General features: G+C 43.7%; 1 protein-coding gene across 4 annotated transcripts in view; it reads left to right on the forward strand.

The window, feature by feature from the left end:
* The first annotated feature begins 1204 nt into the window (after window positions 1–1204).
* Window positions 1205–18781, forward strand: part of Zfp318 (zinc finger protein 318) — a 37406-nt gene continuing 19829 nt past the window's right edge. For 2 of the 4 annotated variants that reach the window (NM_207671.4, NM_021346.2), the window contains exons 1-4: window positions 1456–2020; window positions 4402–4553; window positions 14352–14994; window positions 16330–17781. In NM_207671.4, coding sequence (NP_997554.2) covers window positions 1529–2020; window positions 4402–4553; window positions 14352–14994; window positions 16330–17781 — 2739 coding nt within the window. In that variant the 5' untranslated portion in view covers window positions 1456–1528. Of the gene's footprint in view, window positions 2021–4401; window positions 4554–14351; window positions 14995–16329; window positions 17782–18781 lie in introns of all 4 variants that reach the window. The other 2 variants (XM_011246554.3, XR_385351.4) reach the window with 2 other exon arrangements.

Here is an 18781-nt window from a genome sequence, read left to right on the forward strand (position 1 = left end):
TGATCTACATAGGAAATTCCAGACCAGTTAAGGCTGCATAGTGAAACCTGACTCTCAAAAAAAAAGGGACAGAAGCAAGATTTTTATTCTGAAATAGGAAGCTTATGACATTTATAAATAAGCAAATCGGCTTATATTTTAAACATAATTTAAAAACAAATTAACAAAGTCATATTTTTTTCTTTTCAGAAATCTGATTCTTGTTTTTTGGTGTTTTTTGTTTGTTTGTTTGTTTTTGTTTTTTGTTTTTCGAGACAGGGTTTCTCAGTATAGCCCTGGCTGCCCTGGAATTCTCTCTGTAGACCAGGTTGACCTTGAACTCTGAGATTTGCCTGATTCTGCCTCTGAGTACTAGGATTAAAAAGTTTGTGCCACCAATGCCTGGCTCAGAAATGTGATTTTTACACAAATTCAAGATTTATGTTTAGCTGGTGAAAAATATGAAGCTATTGTCTAGGTTCAACATATTTCCTCACTTTTGGTTTTTTCATGGTGTGAGATCCTCTGAAACTGGAGCCCCAAATGGTTGTGAACTACCACGAAGGTGCTAGAAAAAAGACCTCCGGAGCCATCTCTACCCAGGCCCTATTTTCCTATGTTTTGACTGACCCTTAGGGTCTTGTCTTTTTCTTTTTAAACATTTATTTCTATTTTCTGTGTATGAGTTTTTGCCTCCATGTGTTTCTGCACCACTGATATCTCAAAACACTTGCCAGGCCTGTCACGGTATGGGTTGCTCCGACAGTGGCCTTCACCACCATTTTACTGTAATGCTTGGCTAGAACATCTGGAAATTTTACTGATGTCTGTTGTGTTTGACTTTCACTTTTCTGTACTTTCTCATTTCTCGATTTAAACCTCTATAAGTTATTGGACTGGAAAGTTACCCGACTACGTCAAGCTTCCTCTGGGGGAAAAGGGATGGACACTCGTTGAGGTTCGTAGCTTCTGACAGGGTTTAGGTGTGAGTGTAGGGGGTCGTTTGCTTTCTCACTATATATAATCATTTCTGTAAAGCAGGTGGATTGCTATGGGCACGCACGCTCCAGGAGCCTGGGAACCAAGCTACTGAGGCCTCCGCTACAACCTGGCCCCGCCCACTCACCGGGCTCTCCGGCCCCGCCCACCGCGCCGGGAGGAGGAGAGGGGTGGTCTCTCTGCATCACGTGGTCTCCGGGGGAGTAGGGGGTGGGCGGCTCGCCGGTCGCCATTTTGCGCGGGGCCGAAAGGCGGGGCCTGCGCACTTCAGGGCGCGCGCCCCTGGTGCTCGCGCAGGCTCAGCGCTCCGCCCCACGGCTCCCGGCTCCTGAGGCCGCTCTCCGCGTCCAGCCGCGGGAGAGCCTGGGAGGACGAGGGGGTGTGGCGTGTCGGCGCGTACCCGCGCCCTCCAACCGCTGGCCGGTGGGGCGGGGCCGCGGGGAGGGGGCCGCTCCGTCCGCGAGGGCGGCGCGCTGCGGTGTCCGCGGCGGCGGTGCCTGCGGCTGTGGCGGCACGCTCCCGAGCGGCGTCCGCGGCGCTCCCGGTAGCCATGTACCGCAGTGGCTCCCGCTCCTCCGTCTCTTCGCACCGGTCGAAAGACGGCAGCGCGAGCGGCCCTCCGCCGGGCCGTCCCGTGGGCGCCTCCTCAGGCCCCACACGCCGCCCCTCGTCGCCGCCGCCGCCCTCTTGCTCCTCGCTGCGGCTCCCCGCCCGCCGCCACCGCTCGCCCTCAGGCCACCGCGGCCGCTGGGCCTCGCCGTCCCCGCCTCGGGGTCGTCGCGGCTCCCCGTCCCCGCCCCGCGGCCGCCGGGCCTCACCGTCTCCGACCCGCGGCCGCCGGGCCTCGCCATCCCCTCCGCGGGGTCGTCGTGGCTCCCCGTCCCCGCCGCGCGCCCGTCGCGGCTCCCCGTCGCCACCGCGGAGCCGGCGACACTACCCACCTGGCCTGGGTGGCTTCCGAGGCAGCATTCGAGGCGAGTCCCGCGCCGACTTCGCCCGGGACGGCCGCGGAGACCATCCAGGCGGCGGCGGCGGCAGTCGGGTAATCCCACCCTTCGCCCATGTTGCCCCCATGTCCCCAGCCCCCGGGCCCTCAGGCCAGAGTCCGAATGTCCGAGTCTTCCCCGCTCCCTGACAGTCCTGGGTGCCTCCTTTACACAATAACGGACCCGGGACCCGTTCGGTCACCCGTGTTGGAACAGAACAGGACGCCCGGTTTCTAGGGGGAAGAGGCTTTCGCTCTTGCTATGTGGAAAAGTTCTCCAAGGCGAGGGGCATTTCATCCATACTGACTGGCGCTTTGGCGTTTCCCTTTGGGTTTGATCAAATTCGTTGCTTTAAGGCCCGAGTTTAGCAGAACATCTGAAATGCCTGGTGGCCAGTGAGGAAAGCTTGAACCAAAGCAGACTGGATGCTTTAGCTGTCATGGAGTCTCAGTTATAGCTGTTATTCCGACGAGAGGTGTGCATAATCAATCATTGTGATTGCTGCCATCAGCTAGAGACACAAGAGCAGCTACCAGCAATCTTTTAGGGCTCACGGTCCCTTGAGGTAAAGCAATAGCAATAGGTGTTATCACAGCCAAGGAACCAGCTCAGAGAGGTTTAAGTAGCTTGATCAAGGTGACACACAAGTGATGGAGCTGTGGTTCAGCTCACATGTTGGATTCTCACAGCCTGCGATTTTACATGTTAAAATGTGCTGCTGCTGGAGGGACAAAATGTGGGATTAATTTATGGTTGTGGTGGGTGTAGCTGAGTAGTACTCAGTAGGGCTTACAAAACTGTAAAACCCGATTTGGAATCTTAGCATCCTAATTTTAAATAAAGGTGCAGGTGTGATAGTGACCCCTCAGCTGGCACTACAGTGCCCTAGTGTTCTGGTCATAAACTGATTTGTCACATTGTGAAGACTTCTCAAAGCCCTCACTAGAGAGGAATCGAGTAGAATACTGCAGCCTCCCCCTTCTGGGTGCTGTACTCACTCCAGCTCCAGTTCTCCGTCCCATAGGAAAATGCTTTCTCTTACCACCCGAACATTTACCTCATGCTTCAAGGGAAGCCCCCAGGCTATCCTGTCATCTCTCACCACTCTGAAGGCCCTGCTGCCTCTTCCTCAGATTGGTACAGTTGCCTTCTTCGTAATTGAGCCTTGCTACTCACCATTTATCTTTTCTGTGTTCAGCCATCAAATTGATTTTTAAAAATATTTTGAATAGTGTGTGTTCAGGTGTACCTGTGAATGAGGTATATATGTGGGAGTGCAGATGTTGTGGAGGCTTTGGATTCCTTGGAGATGGTTGTCAGCAAGATGGTTGAGTGCCTGGTCCTTTGGAGGAACTCACTCTTAACTGGAGCCTCCACACTGATTTTCAGCCTTCATTTTATACATTTAATAAGCATCTATTGAGCATCTGCCATGAATTAGATACAGTTACGATAAATAGATGAAGTTAGAAATTCCGTGGTGTGTTCAATGTGATTAAGGGCTAAAACCAAAATCAAGTTACAATTTCAAGGAAAAAAGCCTCATGAGAAGTGAGTCTTTGATTAAGACCGTAAGAGATAAGAGATCAAGTAGTCCAAGCATCAGGAGGGAAATTGTAGTTGGCTCACATGACTTTAATGCTTGAAACCCTCCTGTGCCTCTTATCACATTATCAAATCCAAATTTCCTAATTTTGTCTCTCTTTTCTCTGTGACATTGCTGCAGCTGTCCTGGCCTCTTTTCTGTTACCCAAAGCATACTGATTCATTCCTGAGCTGTTTCCTTTGGCCTGAAACATGTGCTTTTCTTTGAAGGACCTATGTGCCTTCGATTTAGTAGCAGCATCCCAGAAATACTACCTCTAATCATCTTCTTTTGAGTGATCCCTCCTTTTCCTTGTCTTTTAAAGTACTTAAAACATAATTGGTTTTGCCTCTTCTCCTTTAGTTAGACATATATGTGTGTGTGTGTGTGAATGTGTGTGTGTCTATGTCCTGAGAGCCAGGATTTTTACTTGGCTATTCCCATGTTTCATACAAAAAGAGGTCCTGTTTCCCCACCCCCCCCCTTTGGTTTTTTGAGACAGAATCTTTCTGTGTAGCCTCTGCTACACAGTGGACAATTTTTAGGAATGAGTGGAGAATATAAACTCACCCTCTCCTCTCTCAGGGTGGTGGTGCACGCCTTTACACTGGGGAAACAAGAGGCAGGTGGATCTGAGTTCAAGGCCAGCCTGGTCTACAGAGTGAATTCTAGGACAGCCAGGGCTATACAGAAACTGTCTCAAGAGATTTTTTTCCTCTTAAGGAAACTTCTAAATTCTTTTTTATTGTAGAATGGTCCCTTACCGTGATAGACAACAATTTTATAAGTAAGGAGAACATTTTGGGCATAGAGATGTGTTCATGTTTTCACTTTTGTTTTAACTTTTTGTAGAGACGTTCTCCTGGTCTGTGTTCTGATTCTTCTTTGGAGGAGAGTTTAAGGATCACAGTTGGCAATGACCACTTCTGTGTTAGCACACCAGAGCGGCGGCGGCTCAGTGACCGGCTGGGATCTCCAGTGGATGGTCTGCAGGACATGGACAGGTAGGCTTCAGCTATGGCAGGTGCACCATACTTGCTCTGGAAGGCAGAATATTGTTGTTTTCTGAGTGATGTATCTGAAAGTTGGTGCCAGCACTGAAGTCAAACAGTATCTGTGTCCAGTGGAAGATAGAACACTGGAAAAGGCTTTCTGAGTGGGAAGAGTATGTTGATATAGATTCTGTTTCTGAATATAATGTATGCTAGAAAAAGAACATCATGGTACAAGTAGAAAGAGAAGCTAAGGGAACATAAATCAAATATTGGATTAAAATCTAAAAAGATCCCCTTATACAATGAAGGTTTTGGACAAAATGGAAAGTCTCTTTTTTTTCCCTCCTCCTCTTCCTCTTCTTCTTCCTCTCCCTCCTCCTTCTCCTCTTCTTTTTTTTTTTAAAGAGAGGGTTTCTCTGTGTATCCTGTCTGTCTTGAAACTCAGTCGGTAGACCAGACTGGCCTCAGAGATCCTCTTGCTTCTGCTTCCCAAGTGCTGGGATTAAAGGCATAGGCCCCACTGTATACAATGTTTAAAGTTTTCTTATTGATGGAGGATTTAATTTTACTATAGCCCTGGATGAGTTTGAACTTACAGAGTTCTGCCTCTGCTTCCCAGTGCTGGGATTAAAGGCTTGTGGTAGTCTACTTGGCTTTTTTAAGGTATGGGACAGTGTGTGTAGCCCTGGCTGGCTGACCTGGAACTCAACAAAAATCTTCCTGCTCTGCTTCCTGAATGCTGAGATTACAAGCATGACCCCAACATTCAACTACAAAATTAGCTTTGTTTTTGTTTTGTTTTTGTTTTTTGAGACAGGATTTCTCTGTGTAGCCCTGGCTGTCCTGGAATTCACTTTGTAGACCAGGCTGGCCTCGAACTTGGAAATCTGCCTGCCTCTGCCTCCTGAGTGCTGGGATCAAAGGCGTGCACCACCACGCCTGGCCAAAATTAGTTTTTAATGATTTTTTTTAGCATATTCAGGCCAGAATATAGATCCTGAAAGCATTTAAGTAAATAATGCATGTGTGTATATTAAATGTATGAAGCAGTAATAGAAAGCTAGAGATCTTTAAGGTTTTTGTGTGATTACTGCTTACAGTTCTTGAGTGCTAAGGAAAAGTAAACTATACAGTGTTGAATGTAGACCTTAATTACTAAAAGTTATATATGAGGATTAAATAACTTTATTACCTCACAAAAGGAAAAAGGTATGGATGGGAGTGCAGGACAGCCTGTTCTCCATCTTAGCATGTCTGTCAAAATCTCTGTCTAACACAGTGGAGTTTTCATAAGTAACTCATAGTAATCAATCAAGGAAATAGTGTTTGTTACAGGCATTGTTGAGTGTTGTATAGTGTACAGGCAGGCAGATAGGCACAGCTGGGCTGGAAATCTGAGGATAGTGATATTTACTTTAAGCTCCACTGGCTATGGGTGCAGTGAAGCAAGGGAGGACAGTCATATAGCACAGAAACTTCTGAAGGTTGAGCTTCGAGGTATCTGACTGGATCCTAATTGAGTCAATGGTTCTTGCCCTTCCGTCTGCTTCTATTTTGGGAGATGATTGAGTAGGTGGACTCCCCGGGGTGATGGTACAGGGTGTGAGTCTCTTCCTTCCTTGCTGGTTTTTGTGGTACTTAGACTGTATTTCCTCTTTGTTATGGGTATATGCTTCTGATAACTAACCTCCCCCACCTCTCATTTTGTTTTGTTTTGTTTTTGTTTTTGAGACAGGGTTTCTCTGTATAGCCCTGGCTATCCTAGAACTCAGAAATCCGCCTGCCTCTGCCTCCCAAGTGCTGGGATTAAAGGCATGCGCCACCACTGCCTGGCAACAACTCTCTTTTTAAGTAATAAAAAGTTAATTTTCCTCATAAAATGTTTAGAACTATAATGCTTCCAGAATCATGTGTTTTAGAGAAAGTGAGATAAGGGTCTACATGAGAACTGTTGGGTTGTTTTTTTATATTTTTATCACCTGCGTGTTTGTGGTTACTTTTTTTGTTGTTGTTTTTTCAGGACAGGGTTTTTCTGTGTAGCCTTAGGTATCCCGGAACTTTGTAGACCAGGCTGACCTCAAACTCAGAGTTCGGAGTGCACCATACTGCCAGGTGTGATTACTTTTTGTATGGATTAGTGTCCAGTAAAATCAGGTTGTAGCGCCATTAGCATATTCGTTATGTTTCCTGATGGTGGGTCTAGTCTTCGGCTAATTGAATAGACCATTTTCAGGGCTAGAGAAATGACTTGGTGGTTAAAACCACTTGGCTGCTCTTGCAGAGGACAGGAGTTCAGTTTCTAGAACCCATTTCCAGCAACTCAAAACCAAATACAGACCTGTAAGTCCAGTTCCAAGGAATCCAGTGCCCACATCTGGCCTTCAACACCACCTGTACTCAGGTGCACATAGCTGTGCACAGACACAGAAACACACACTTTTTTAAATAAAATCTTTATTTCTAATAGACCATGTTAATTTTTTTTTCTCTTTTATTGAATCTGTCAAGTCTTGTTAATTAGGTTTTTAGGTAACAGCCAAGTGACTTAGGATTTCTATTATGATGAAACATCATGACCAAAAGCAAAATTGAAAAGGAAAGGACTTGGCTTATCTTTCCAAATTGTAGTCCATCACTGAAGGAAGTCAGGACAGGAACTCAAACAGAGTAGGAAACTGTAGGCAGGACCTGATGTAGAGACCATGGAAGGGCATTACTTACTGACTTGCTCCTAATGTCTTGATTTTAGTCTGCTTAGCCAGGACTTTGTTTCTCTGTGTAGTCCTGGCTGTCCTAGAACTCTATAGACCAGGCTGGCCTTAAACTCAGAAATCCTCCTGCCTCTGCCTCCCAAGTGCTGGGATTAAAGGCATGCACCACCACTGCCGACATTTTCTTAATTGAAGTTCCTCATCTCATGACTCTAGTTTGTGTCAAGTTAACATAAGAGTAGCCAGCACATCAGGTTATCAAGATTGTGGTCTTACCTTACCAGCCTTCTAGAGGACTGTAACTTATTCAAAAAAGGGAGTAAGAACAAGTTGAGTGAAAAATTCTAAGACACTTGGACACTAAGACACATACTCACAGAGCTGTGTATCTATCACTACACTGTAGAACACTTTTGTTATGTCTGGAGGGATCCTTAAGACACTTAACCCTGCTCTCTTTACCCTATGTCAGTTCTAGGCAATCTTTAAGTTACTCTCTACTTTATGAATTTAGCAGTTCATATGAAGTTTGATTCTTTGGGACTTGCTTTCACATATTTTAAGGCTCATCATGTTTATGGTGTTCCTTTTTATTGCCATTAATATTTCATTGTACGCATATACCAAATTCTGTTTATTTATTATTAGTAAATGGGTGACTATCATTGGGTTGTTTTTCAGTTGTTATACATAGTTCTACTATGAATGTTGTTGTACAAGCTTCTTTGTGGTTCCCACCCTTCCTAATGTTGCGATCCTTTAATACAGTTCCTCATGTGGTAACCCCCAACCATAGAATTATTCTTGTTGCTACTTCATAACTGTAATTTTGCTAGTTATAAATTGTAATGTAAATATCTGATATGTAGGATACTGATTTTCAACCCTTGTGAAAGGGTCATTCAACCCCAAAGGGATTGCAACTATAGGTTGAGAATCACTGCTATGGACAGATATTTTATTTTATTTTTTTACTTTTGTGGTATCTCCTGATACTACAAAACTAATCTCAAAGTCTGTGTTTATTAGGCAAACACTATGGCATTGAGCTATACCTCTAGCCTTACATTTTAAATTTTCTTAATGAAAATTTGTAAACAGACACAAAAATTAGAATAGTATTTGGTATTAGGAAAGGATCAGTAGGAAAGATGAAAGGGATAAAAAAGGGCAATGGGAAAATACAATCTAACATGCGTATAGGAAATGTCATAATGTGTTACTTTATACAACTAATGTATGTTATTAAAATAATTTTTAAAAATAGACAATAAATTACATATTCCTATTAACCACATCTAATTTTTTTTAAAAAAATAGCCCTGGCTATCTTGGAACTTGATATGTAGACTAGGCTGGCCTCAACTTACAGCTACCTGCCTACCTTTGCCTTCCAAGTGCTCTGGAGTAGAATAAGGTGTGTGCCACCACTGACCAGCAAAACCTCTTGCTTTTACGTAAACTTCTATTAGCTTGCACATAAGAGTCAGCTGGGTGGTTGTGACTCACACTTCAATCATAGCACTTGGGAGGCAGAGGCAGGCGGATTTCTGAGTTTGAGGCCAGCCTGATCTACAGAGTGAGTTCCAGGACAGCCGGAGCTACACAGAGAAACCCTGTCTCAAAAAACTAAAACCAACATAAAACAGAATCAATTGGTCTTAATCAAGGCTGCTGCTACTGCTGCTGTTGTTTGGAAACAGTCTCACTGTCTAGGAACTCACTATGTAGTCTAGGCTGGCCTAGAACTCACTTAGATCCTCCTATTCTGCCTCCCGATTGTTGGGATTAAAGTTGTGTGCCACCATACTTAGCTTAGCCAAAGCTTTTAGAGTGTCTGTCACTGAACTGTTCTAGGCTAAAGGCAATTGTGATTTTTTTTGTTTGTTTGCCTGTTTGTTTTTGTTTTTTCATGACAGGGTTTCTCTGTGTAATCCTGACTCTCTTGGAACTACCTCTGTAGACCAGGCTAGCCTCAAATGTACAGATTTGCCTGCTTCTGCCTCCTTAGTGCTTAGTGTATCACAAGTGACTGGAAATTATGATTCTTTTTAGTACTCACTTTTTTTTTTAAGTTTAAAATTCTGTGTGTCTTGAATGTCTACCCTGCCTCTGTGTCTGTATACATACGTACCACTTGCAAGTCCAGAGTCTATTTTGGGTGCCCTAGAACCGGAGATTCAGATGGTTGTGAGCTTCTATATAGGTGCTGGAGACTCCAAATCCTCTGGAAAAATAGCAGGTGTTCATTGAACCATCTCATTAGCTCCAGAGCTTTCTCTCATGACAGCCAGTTCTCTTTAACCCTGGGAGTCCTTAAGAAAAACGAATGAATTTCCAGAAAGCAGTCTGACTCTGGACTATATTTACATGATAACTTGTGGGTTTGTTTTTTTCCTAACTTTTCTTGTGTCTTCTTCTATTATATCCCCTTTTGCTGGACTTTCTGGGTCTGCACTGAGGCTTTTAAGAGGGCTTAGTATTGTATTAGGTCTTGGGCTAATGTTTCTTTTGGTGGTGATATGTCCTAATTATAGTGAGGAGTAGAACATAGGTGACCTTGCTGCTATACGCATAGGTTATGGGGTCTTCCTCCTAAACTAATATGAGACTTATTGGTTGATGGTTTGCTGAGAGTCAACTCATAGACATATCTCCCTGTCTTTATACTTGATAGAGTAAAATTTTTATTTCAGTGGTGTTTGATTTCAGAGGTCATTCTTAGTTTATTTTGTTTCATAATACATTAAATCCTCAACATTATCCATATTTCTTTTTCTTTAAAGATTTATTTATTTTTATGTATATGAGTACACTGTAGCTGTACAGATGGTTGTGAGCCTCCATGTGGTTGTTGGGAATTGTATTTAGGACCTCTGCTCACTCCAGTCAACCCCACTCTCTCCCGTCTGCCCCGCTCACTCAGTCCCTGCTCGCTCTGGCCCAAAGACTTATTTATTATTATACATAAGTACACTGTAGCTGTCTTCAGACACACCAGAAGAGGGCGTCAGATCTCATTACAGATGGTTGTGAGCTACCATGTGGTTGCTGGGATTTGAATTCAGGACCTTTGGAAGAGCAATCAGTGCTCTTTCCCAAGCCACCTTGCCAGCCTCGTATTTCTTTTCTTTTCTTTTCTTTTTTTTTGGGGGGGGGGGGGAGGTTCGAGACAGGGTTTCTCTGTATAGCCCTGGCCAGGCTGGCCTTGAACTCAGAAATCCACCTGCCTCTGCCTCCCGAGTACTGGGATTAAAGGCGTGTGTCAGCACTGCTCGGCTCCCATGTTTCTTTTTAAAGGTAATTTCTGTGGGGCTAAAGAGATAGATCACTGGTTAAGAGCACTGGCTTGGGGGCTGGAGAGATGGCTCAGTGTTTAAGAACACTGATTGCTCTCCCAGAGGTTCTGAGTTCAATTCCCAGAAACTACATGGTAGCTCACAACCATCTGTAATGGGATCCAATGCTCTTTTCTGGTGTCTCTGAAGACAGGAGCATTGTACTCATATACATTAAATAAATAAATCTTTAAAAAAGAGAGAGAGTGTGTGTGTGCACTGGCTTTTCTTCTAAATCACCCAGGTTTGATTCCTAACCACCTCCATGGCAGCTCATAAGCATGTATAACTCTAGTTCCAGGGTATCCGATGCCCTCTACTGGCCTCCAGTGGCACCATGCTTGGATTTGGTGCACAGACAGACTTGAAGACAAAACATCTGTGCACATAAAGATATCTAATACTTTTAAAAGGTCATTTGTAGAAACACAAAAGTTATTAGAAACAATAACCTAGGCGACTGGAGAGAGAGCATTGTGGTTGAGACCCTTCACTGACCCTTTAGAGGACCTAAGTTACATTTCCAGCTCTCAACGCCTAGAACTCCAGCTGCAGACGACCCCAAATTCTGCCTTCCTGGGCATAATAGAACATATGAACCCACATAAATAAACAAATTAAAATAAATCTTTTTAAAATTAAAAAAGAAACAGTTATTAATAATTTTTCATTAATAATAATGAATGGTAATTCATTCTGGATTTTTTATAAAGCTTTTTATGATTATTTTTATGTGCATTGATGTTTTTCCTTCATCTATGTCTGTCAGATCCCCTGAAATTGGTGTTATAGGTAGTTGTAAGCTGCTACGTGGTTGCTGGGAATTGAATCCGTGTCCTGTAGAAGAGCAGTCAGTGCTCTTAACCACTGAGCCATCTCTCCAGTCTCAGATTTTATTTTATTTTATTGAGACTGAGTTCCACCTTAAAACCCTGCCTGGCCTGGAACTCATTCTATCCAATCTGGACTCAAACTTATGGAGATAATCTTGCCTCAGCTTCCTAGCTTCTAAGATGACCTGGTTTCTTTTTCTCTCCCTCCCTGTCTATCTGCCTGCCTGCCTGCCTTCCTTCTTTCCTTTTTCCTGTTTTCCTAGATGAAATTAGATTTCTAAAATTGTAGAAGACTCCTGGCCAGCAAGACAGCTGAGCAGGTAAAAGAACTTGCTAGTAAGTAAGCCTGAGGGCCTGAGCTACTTAGAACACATAGAATAGAAGGAGAGAACCAACTTCCACAGATTGTCCTCTGACCTCCACACATGTGCCCAAGTACATGCACACACGTATACATACAAAAAAAATGTAATGCAATTTCAAAATCTAGAGGAGCCGGGCAGTGGTAGCACACATATTTAATCCTAGCATGTGGGAGGCAGAGCCAGGTGGATCTCTTAGGAGTCTACAAAGCTTGTCCAAAGTGGATCTCTGGTCTACAAAGCTTGTTCTTTGACAGCAGGAGCTACACAGAAAAACCCTGTCCTGGAAAACAAAACAAAAAAATCCTAGAGGACCTTTATTTCTATCTACAATTTATATCAGAATCCTTGTGGTTTGGGTCTTAGAAGTTCTGTGGCCATAGTGCTGCCAAATGGCTTAATTTTTTTTATCTGCCTCTGGGCTAGAAGGGAAACTACCTCATCCTGAATTTTGATTTTTATGCTGCAAAGGTCTGAGACCTTTGTATTTCTGAACAATAAAAATTCACAGTGAGCCAGAGCATCACTTATTTCTGAGTCCTTTAGTTACCCAGGCAAGGCAGGAAGGAACAGGGCCAAACAGTTCTTAGTAATTCTTATAATGAAACTTTCCCCCAGGAGAACTAGGTCAGGCTTGAGTGTCTAGACATGAAGCTGGGACTGGTCCAGCTTAGATGAGTGGGGAGTCTGGGACCTCTGCTTTCCTAGCATCTTCCTTTAGGAAGCTCCTAGTGCTTTGTCGAACATCTGTGGGTGGAAATGCACATGCTCAGTGATAGGCCTGTGGATGGAGAGGCTCAGATTCTATCCCCTGCACAGCTAAGGAAAGCAGAACAGGTTAAGAAACAACCCTAGGGCTGGAGGGATGGCTCAGAGGTAAAGAGCACTGGCTGCTGCTCTTCCAGAGGTCCTGAGTTCAATTCCCAGCACCCACATGGTGGCTCACAGTCATCTGTAATGGGATCTGATACCTTCTTCTGGTATGTCTGAAGACAGCAACAGTGTACTCATATACATAAAATAAATAAATATTTATTTATTTATTTAAAAAAAAAAGAAAAAGAAACAACCCTAAACTATGGAACAAAGCTTGAAAGCCATTGTTCTTTTTTTTTTTTTCCTTGTTTTTTTTCTTGTTTTTTCAAGACAGGGTTTCTCTGTATAGCCCTGGCTGTCCTGGAACTCATTCTGTAGACCAGGCTGACCTCAAAAACAGAAATCCACCTGCCTCTGCCTCCCAAGTGCTGGGATTAAAGGTGTGCACCACCACCGCCCGGCTGAAAGCCATTGTTCTTGAATGTTGTTTCTCAAACTTTACAGAACATACAAATCACTTAGAAATCGCATTAAAATTCAAGCTCTAGTCCAGTAGACCTGGGATAGAGCCTAAGAATCTATATTTCTTGTTTTGTTTTTGAGCGAGTGTCCTCTAGCCAATCTGTCCTCAAAAGTTGCTAGAACCCAAGTTGGCTCTTAACTCAGTACACTTACCAGTATTACAGATGCTCACCATCATGTCTGCTTAAAATTATTGGTGTTTAATAAATTCCCAGTTAATGCCAGGGCTGCTAGTCCTGACAAAGAGCTTGAATTTAGCTAGTCAGGTATTTTTGTTATTGTTTCATTTTAAAAACATATACATATAACACACATATATATGTATATGTACATATATGTGTGTGTTGTGTGTATGTGTGTATGTTTACTACGGGCATGCATGGTATCTGAGGAGGAGGCCTGAAGAAGGCATTGAATCCCCTGAAATTGAAGTTTTAGATGGTTGTGAACCACCATATGGGTGCTGTGAATCAAACCCATGTGTCCCCATGTCCTCTAGAAGAACATACAGTGCTTCTTTAACCAATGAGCCATCTTTCCAGTCCTTTTGGGGTTTTTTGTTGTTCTTGTTGTTTTACCAAGGCAAGTGTTTCAGTTTGTAGCCATGGAACTCAGAATGATCCACCTGCCTCCCTGGTGTTGGGATTAAAGGTGTACCTGGTCTAGCTAGTCAAGTATCAATTAGGATTCTTTGTAGGCTTTTTAAGATTTATTTTTATTTTTCAGTTTTTGTGTGTGTGTTTCTGTGTGAGTGTGTTCATGTGAATGCAGGCATCCTCATAATCTGAAGAGGCTGTCCAATCTCCTAAAATTGGAGTATGCCATTGAACATAGGTACTGGAGCTAAACTTGGGTCTTGTAGAAGATATTATGCACTCTTAACTGCTAAAGCTTTTTTCTAGCCTATTTGTGATGGTTTTGTATCTCCTGAGCTCTAGTGTGTGTGGTACTTTGGTCCTCAGACTAATTTAAAAGTAATTAGCCTAAGAATTCTGTTAGATGTATTAGTAGTAACACCTCTTGATTAGAGTCTAAAGCTGCTTGTGACATTTCATGACACTGAGAAAGGAAAGGAAATGTTCCATGTGTAATCTGTCTTTGGATTTCATAATTATTTACTTTTGCTTTAAGAATTCTATGGTCCACTTCTAAATTACATTATCTTAGCATTGGCCTTCCTCTCTCCAAGTCCAGTATATTCAATGATGCTTGTTTCTTTCCTCAGGGATGACCTGACTGATGATTCTGTCTTCACTCGAAGCTCCCAGTGTTCTCGGGGTCTTGAACGATACATTTCTCGGGAGGAGGGACCACTTAGTCCCTTCTTGGGACAACTTGATGAGGACTACCGAACAAGAGAAACTTTTCTGCATCGACCTGAGTTTAGTCCCCAGAGCAGTTGTCATGATGAATTGTTGAGGGGAACAGAGCGGAATAGAGACAAACTTAAAAGCTCCTCCTATTCCATACGATCTGAGGAAAGAAGCCGGGAGGCCAAAAGGCCCCGTTATGATGACACAGAGAAGGTACACAGCTCAGGAGGGGATCACTCAAGTTTTACATCTGGGACTCGAAACTATCGGCAGCGAAGAAGCAGCCCAAGCCCTAGGTTTCTAGATCCCGAGTTTCGAGAACTGGACCTTGCCAGGCGAAAGCGAGAGGAAGAAGAGGAACAAAGTAGGAGCTTGAGTCAAGAGCTGGTGGGTGTTGGTGATGATCAGATTGGCTGTTCCATCCCTGGCTTGGCAGGAGTCCTAACCACATCAGAGCCTGGATATTCTTTGCAGCGGCCTGAGGAAGTACCTATGATGCCCAAGAAGTCCATTCTGAAGAAACGAATTGAAGCGGACATGAAGCCTTCCTTGCAGGTCTCTGTGGAATTTCTGTTGGCAGTCTGTGTAACATTGCTGTATAATACTGTTAGGCTTAACAGTCAGCAACCCCTTTTAGGATTCTCAAATTAAACTGTAGGCTCATAGCGTATCAACAAGGGCTTCTGTTGCCAGATTACTTTCTAAATACATTTTGGAGAGTCTCCTCCTTGATTTTTTTTCCCCCTCTTTAAATTGAATAGCCCTATAGGAATCTTGGAATGTGAGTTTCTTGGAAATGAAGCTTGAGGGCAAAAGAAAATAATCCTGATTTTTTTTAAATCCCTTTAGAAGACAATTTATGAGTTGTAGGACATTAGACTAGAAATGAAATGATTCTATTTTGGAGCCATCCCCTTCCTGTGTGCTTTTTAGAGACCATTCCTGGCCTTGGCATTGTTTTTCTTTCCTATGAAAAGATGGTCAGGCAAGAGTTCTAGTTTGACTAACGGTTTCTGAGCCAGTACTGAAGCACTTAGAGAAACAAAAGGAGGCTGATTAGTGTTCTAGAGTTTCCTGTCTCCACAGTAGTCTGACTTGTGCATTTTTTCTTTTGGTCATCAATAGATAGGAAAACAAGTTGGATAGGATGGGACCCACCTATAATCCCAGCAGCCGAGAGACTAGTGTATAAGGGAGGATTCAAGGCCTGTTAGAGCACAGTGAGAGTTAAGGCCAGCCTGAGCTACATAATTAGACCCCTTAGCCACAGGGCTGGGAGCAAACCTGATGACCTGAGTTTGATTCCCAGAACCTAACTCATGAAAATTCACACATAGATTGTGCTCATGTGTGCCTGTATAGTCACCCACCTCTCCCCTCCCCTCCCCTCCCCTCCCCTCCCCTCCCCTCCCCTCCCCTCCCCTCACACATACATTGGCCATATGTGTCCATATATTCACACACACCTCCCCTCTCCCCCGACACCATGCTCCTGTGTACCCTTATGTTCACATTCCTCCCCAGCACACACTGTGCTTATGTGTGCCCATATAGTCAGACTCCCCTCACTCCCACAGTCACCACAACGACGATAATAAATACAGTTCTTAAAACAAAAACTAAAAGGAAAACAAACTAGGGAAAATGTCTAAAATCCTTTTGAATTCAGATTCCTTGATAAGGAAAAAAACACGCGGGTGAAAAGTCCAGACCACTCAGTTCCTGGTTCCTCTTTCCTCTGACAGACCATTGGAGAGAGGACTTGTTTCTTAAACTTAGCTAATATCACTTTTCTTTTTGTTTATACATATCATTCAAGAAATGTTTATTTCAGTTGCTAGTGCTCTGTGATTTCTCATAGATGCTAAATCAGCGTGTTTGTGTTTGCAGCTTGAGAGCTTTTCTAGCGGTGCCAGCTCTGGTGAAGATCACCCTCTTTATTCTGAACATTCACCTCTTCCTCTAAGTGGTGCTATTGCTGCTTTTACTTCAGAGATTGAAAACAAGGGGACTACAGTGGAGGCTGACCTGAAAGAGCCTCAGAGTAACCTATACCAGTGGGGCCCCCTCCGTGAGATACCTAAAGACAACAGTGAAAAATTTGACAGTTTTCTAGGCTTTAAGGAAAAATTGGATTTGAAGGCTGAGGGACTTGAGCAACAGACAGATTTCTTACTGCCCCATGAGAGAGCTAGCCAGGACGGCAGTGGCTTTTCTCGAATTCTGAGCATGTTGGCTGATCCTACCATTACACAGGAAAAAAGAAGACGTAGCTTCCCTGATATTGAGGATGAGGAGAAATTTCTCTATGGGGATGAAGAAGAGGATATAAAATCAGAATCTCCACTTAAGTCCCTGGAGGACCCCGAGAGTGCAGGTACGAGACAGAAGGCAAACTCTCTGCCCTCAACTCCAGCTGTAAAGCTAGAATCACTAGAAGAAAGCAATCCAGAATATGCCAAGATTCACAACTTGCTTAAGACCATAGGGCTGGATATTGGAGTAGCAGAAATTGGTAAATTGGCTGCACGAACCCAGGAGAGACTTCATGGCAAGAAGCCATCATCACGCCCCTCAGCTGACCGACGTTTGTCAGCTGACCGACACTTGTCTGGTGACCGACACTTTTCAGCTGACCGCTGTTCCTCAGTTGAGCACAGTTTCACAGCTGATTGGCGCTCATCAGACCCTCACAGACCGGAGAGTAGGGAGACACATCATAGCAATACTCAGTCCCCAGAAGTATCTCATCCACACCCAGCTTCCCCGGTGGATCCTTACTTGCGCACCAAAAATAGCCCTCCATTCCTAAAGTCTGACCATCCAGTGTGCCATGTTTCAGGACCAGAGGTAGTTGGCAGTGGGTTTCAATCATCTGTTGCTGTTCGGTGCATGTTGCCATCAGCCCCATCTACCCCAATTAGACTTCCTCACTCTGCTGCGTTGTCTCAGTTTCATATACCAGGGGCCTCTCAGTTTGCTGCAGCTCGGATACCTCCAAATTATCAGGGATCTGTCATTCCCTCTGCCTCCTTTGATGCATATAGGCACTACATGGCATATGCAGCCTCAAGGTGGCCTATGTATCCTGCCTCTCAACCACCAAGCCACCCTTTATCTGACCCTCATAGGCTATTACCAGTAACCAAACAAGCTGCTCGTAGTCGTCCCAATCTCCGGGTGATCCCTACTGTGACTCCTGCAAAGCCCAAACAAGAAATACCAGTACTAGGCTCAATTTCTGTAAAGCGAATTCCTGTTCGGGTGTCCATTCCATCACTCATAAAATATAATCCAAAGAAGATCTCTGATGAGAAGAACCGTGCCTCCCAGAAGCAGAAGGTGAATATCAGCTCTGGGCAGCTTACATCTTAGTTTGCTATTTTAGCATGGTAATTTGTACCTGTTTATTTGGGGGGGGGGGTGAAGATTTTTAAGGTATTTGTTTTTGGTGGCTTCCATCGTTATCCAAGTGATGTGTGTCTGTCATAGCCAAATAAAAAGGCTGACCGTTAGGTTTGTTTATTTCTCTGCCATGAATGATCTGAAGATACTGCTGGAAGAAGCTTTGAACCTTAAAGTATCTTACAGTCTCTTTTATCCATTTTAAAGAAATTTAGTTCTTGGAAGACAAAAACAATTTAGTTTTCAATGGTATTCAAATACTTTTAACTCCAGCCTTAAGTTTCATTGACAGTCTTAAATTTTCAATGAAAACAAAACTTGAACTTTAAGGAAAAAAAATGTTTAGAGACTGAGTGCTTCCTCCCCTCCCCCAACATACATACATAGGGTTTCTCTGTGTAGTCCTAGTCCTGGAACTTACTCTGTAGACTAGGCTGTCCTTGAGCTCACAGAGATCTGCCTGCCTCTGCTTCCCAAATGCTGGGATTAAAGGTGGGCTTGAAAAATCAGTGTGAGGGTAACACTCTAAATTCTTTTTCTTTGGATTTATTTACGTATGCATAGATGCATATTTCTGTCTGAATGGATGCTTATGTCCCAGAAGAGGGCAACAGATCCCATTGTAGATGCTTATGAACCACCATGTGGTTGCTAGGAATTGAACTCAGGACCTCTGGAAAAGCAGCCAGTGCATTTAAATACTGAGCCATCTCTCCAACAGCGAGCACTTTCTCTTTAAGAGCCTTACACTAAATCAGGGCTGATAATACATGGCTTTTCTCATTTGCTTATTAAAGACGAGCCATATTTGCCTTTTTTTTCTAACATGGTTAAAAGATCATAAAATTTAGGACAGCTATATCTGTGTTTTGTTTGTTTATTTTGAGACCAGGGTCTTGCTATATATTCCTAGCTGGCCTAGAAAACTCTATATAGA

This window comes from Mus musculus, chromosome 17 (assembly GCF_000001635.26).
Source record: "Mus musculus strain C57BL/6J chromosome 17, GRCm38.p6 C57BL/6J".
NCBI lineage: Eukaryota > Metazoa > Chordata > Mammalia > Rodentia > Muridae > Mus > Mus musculus.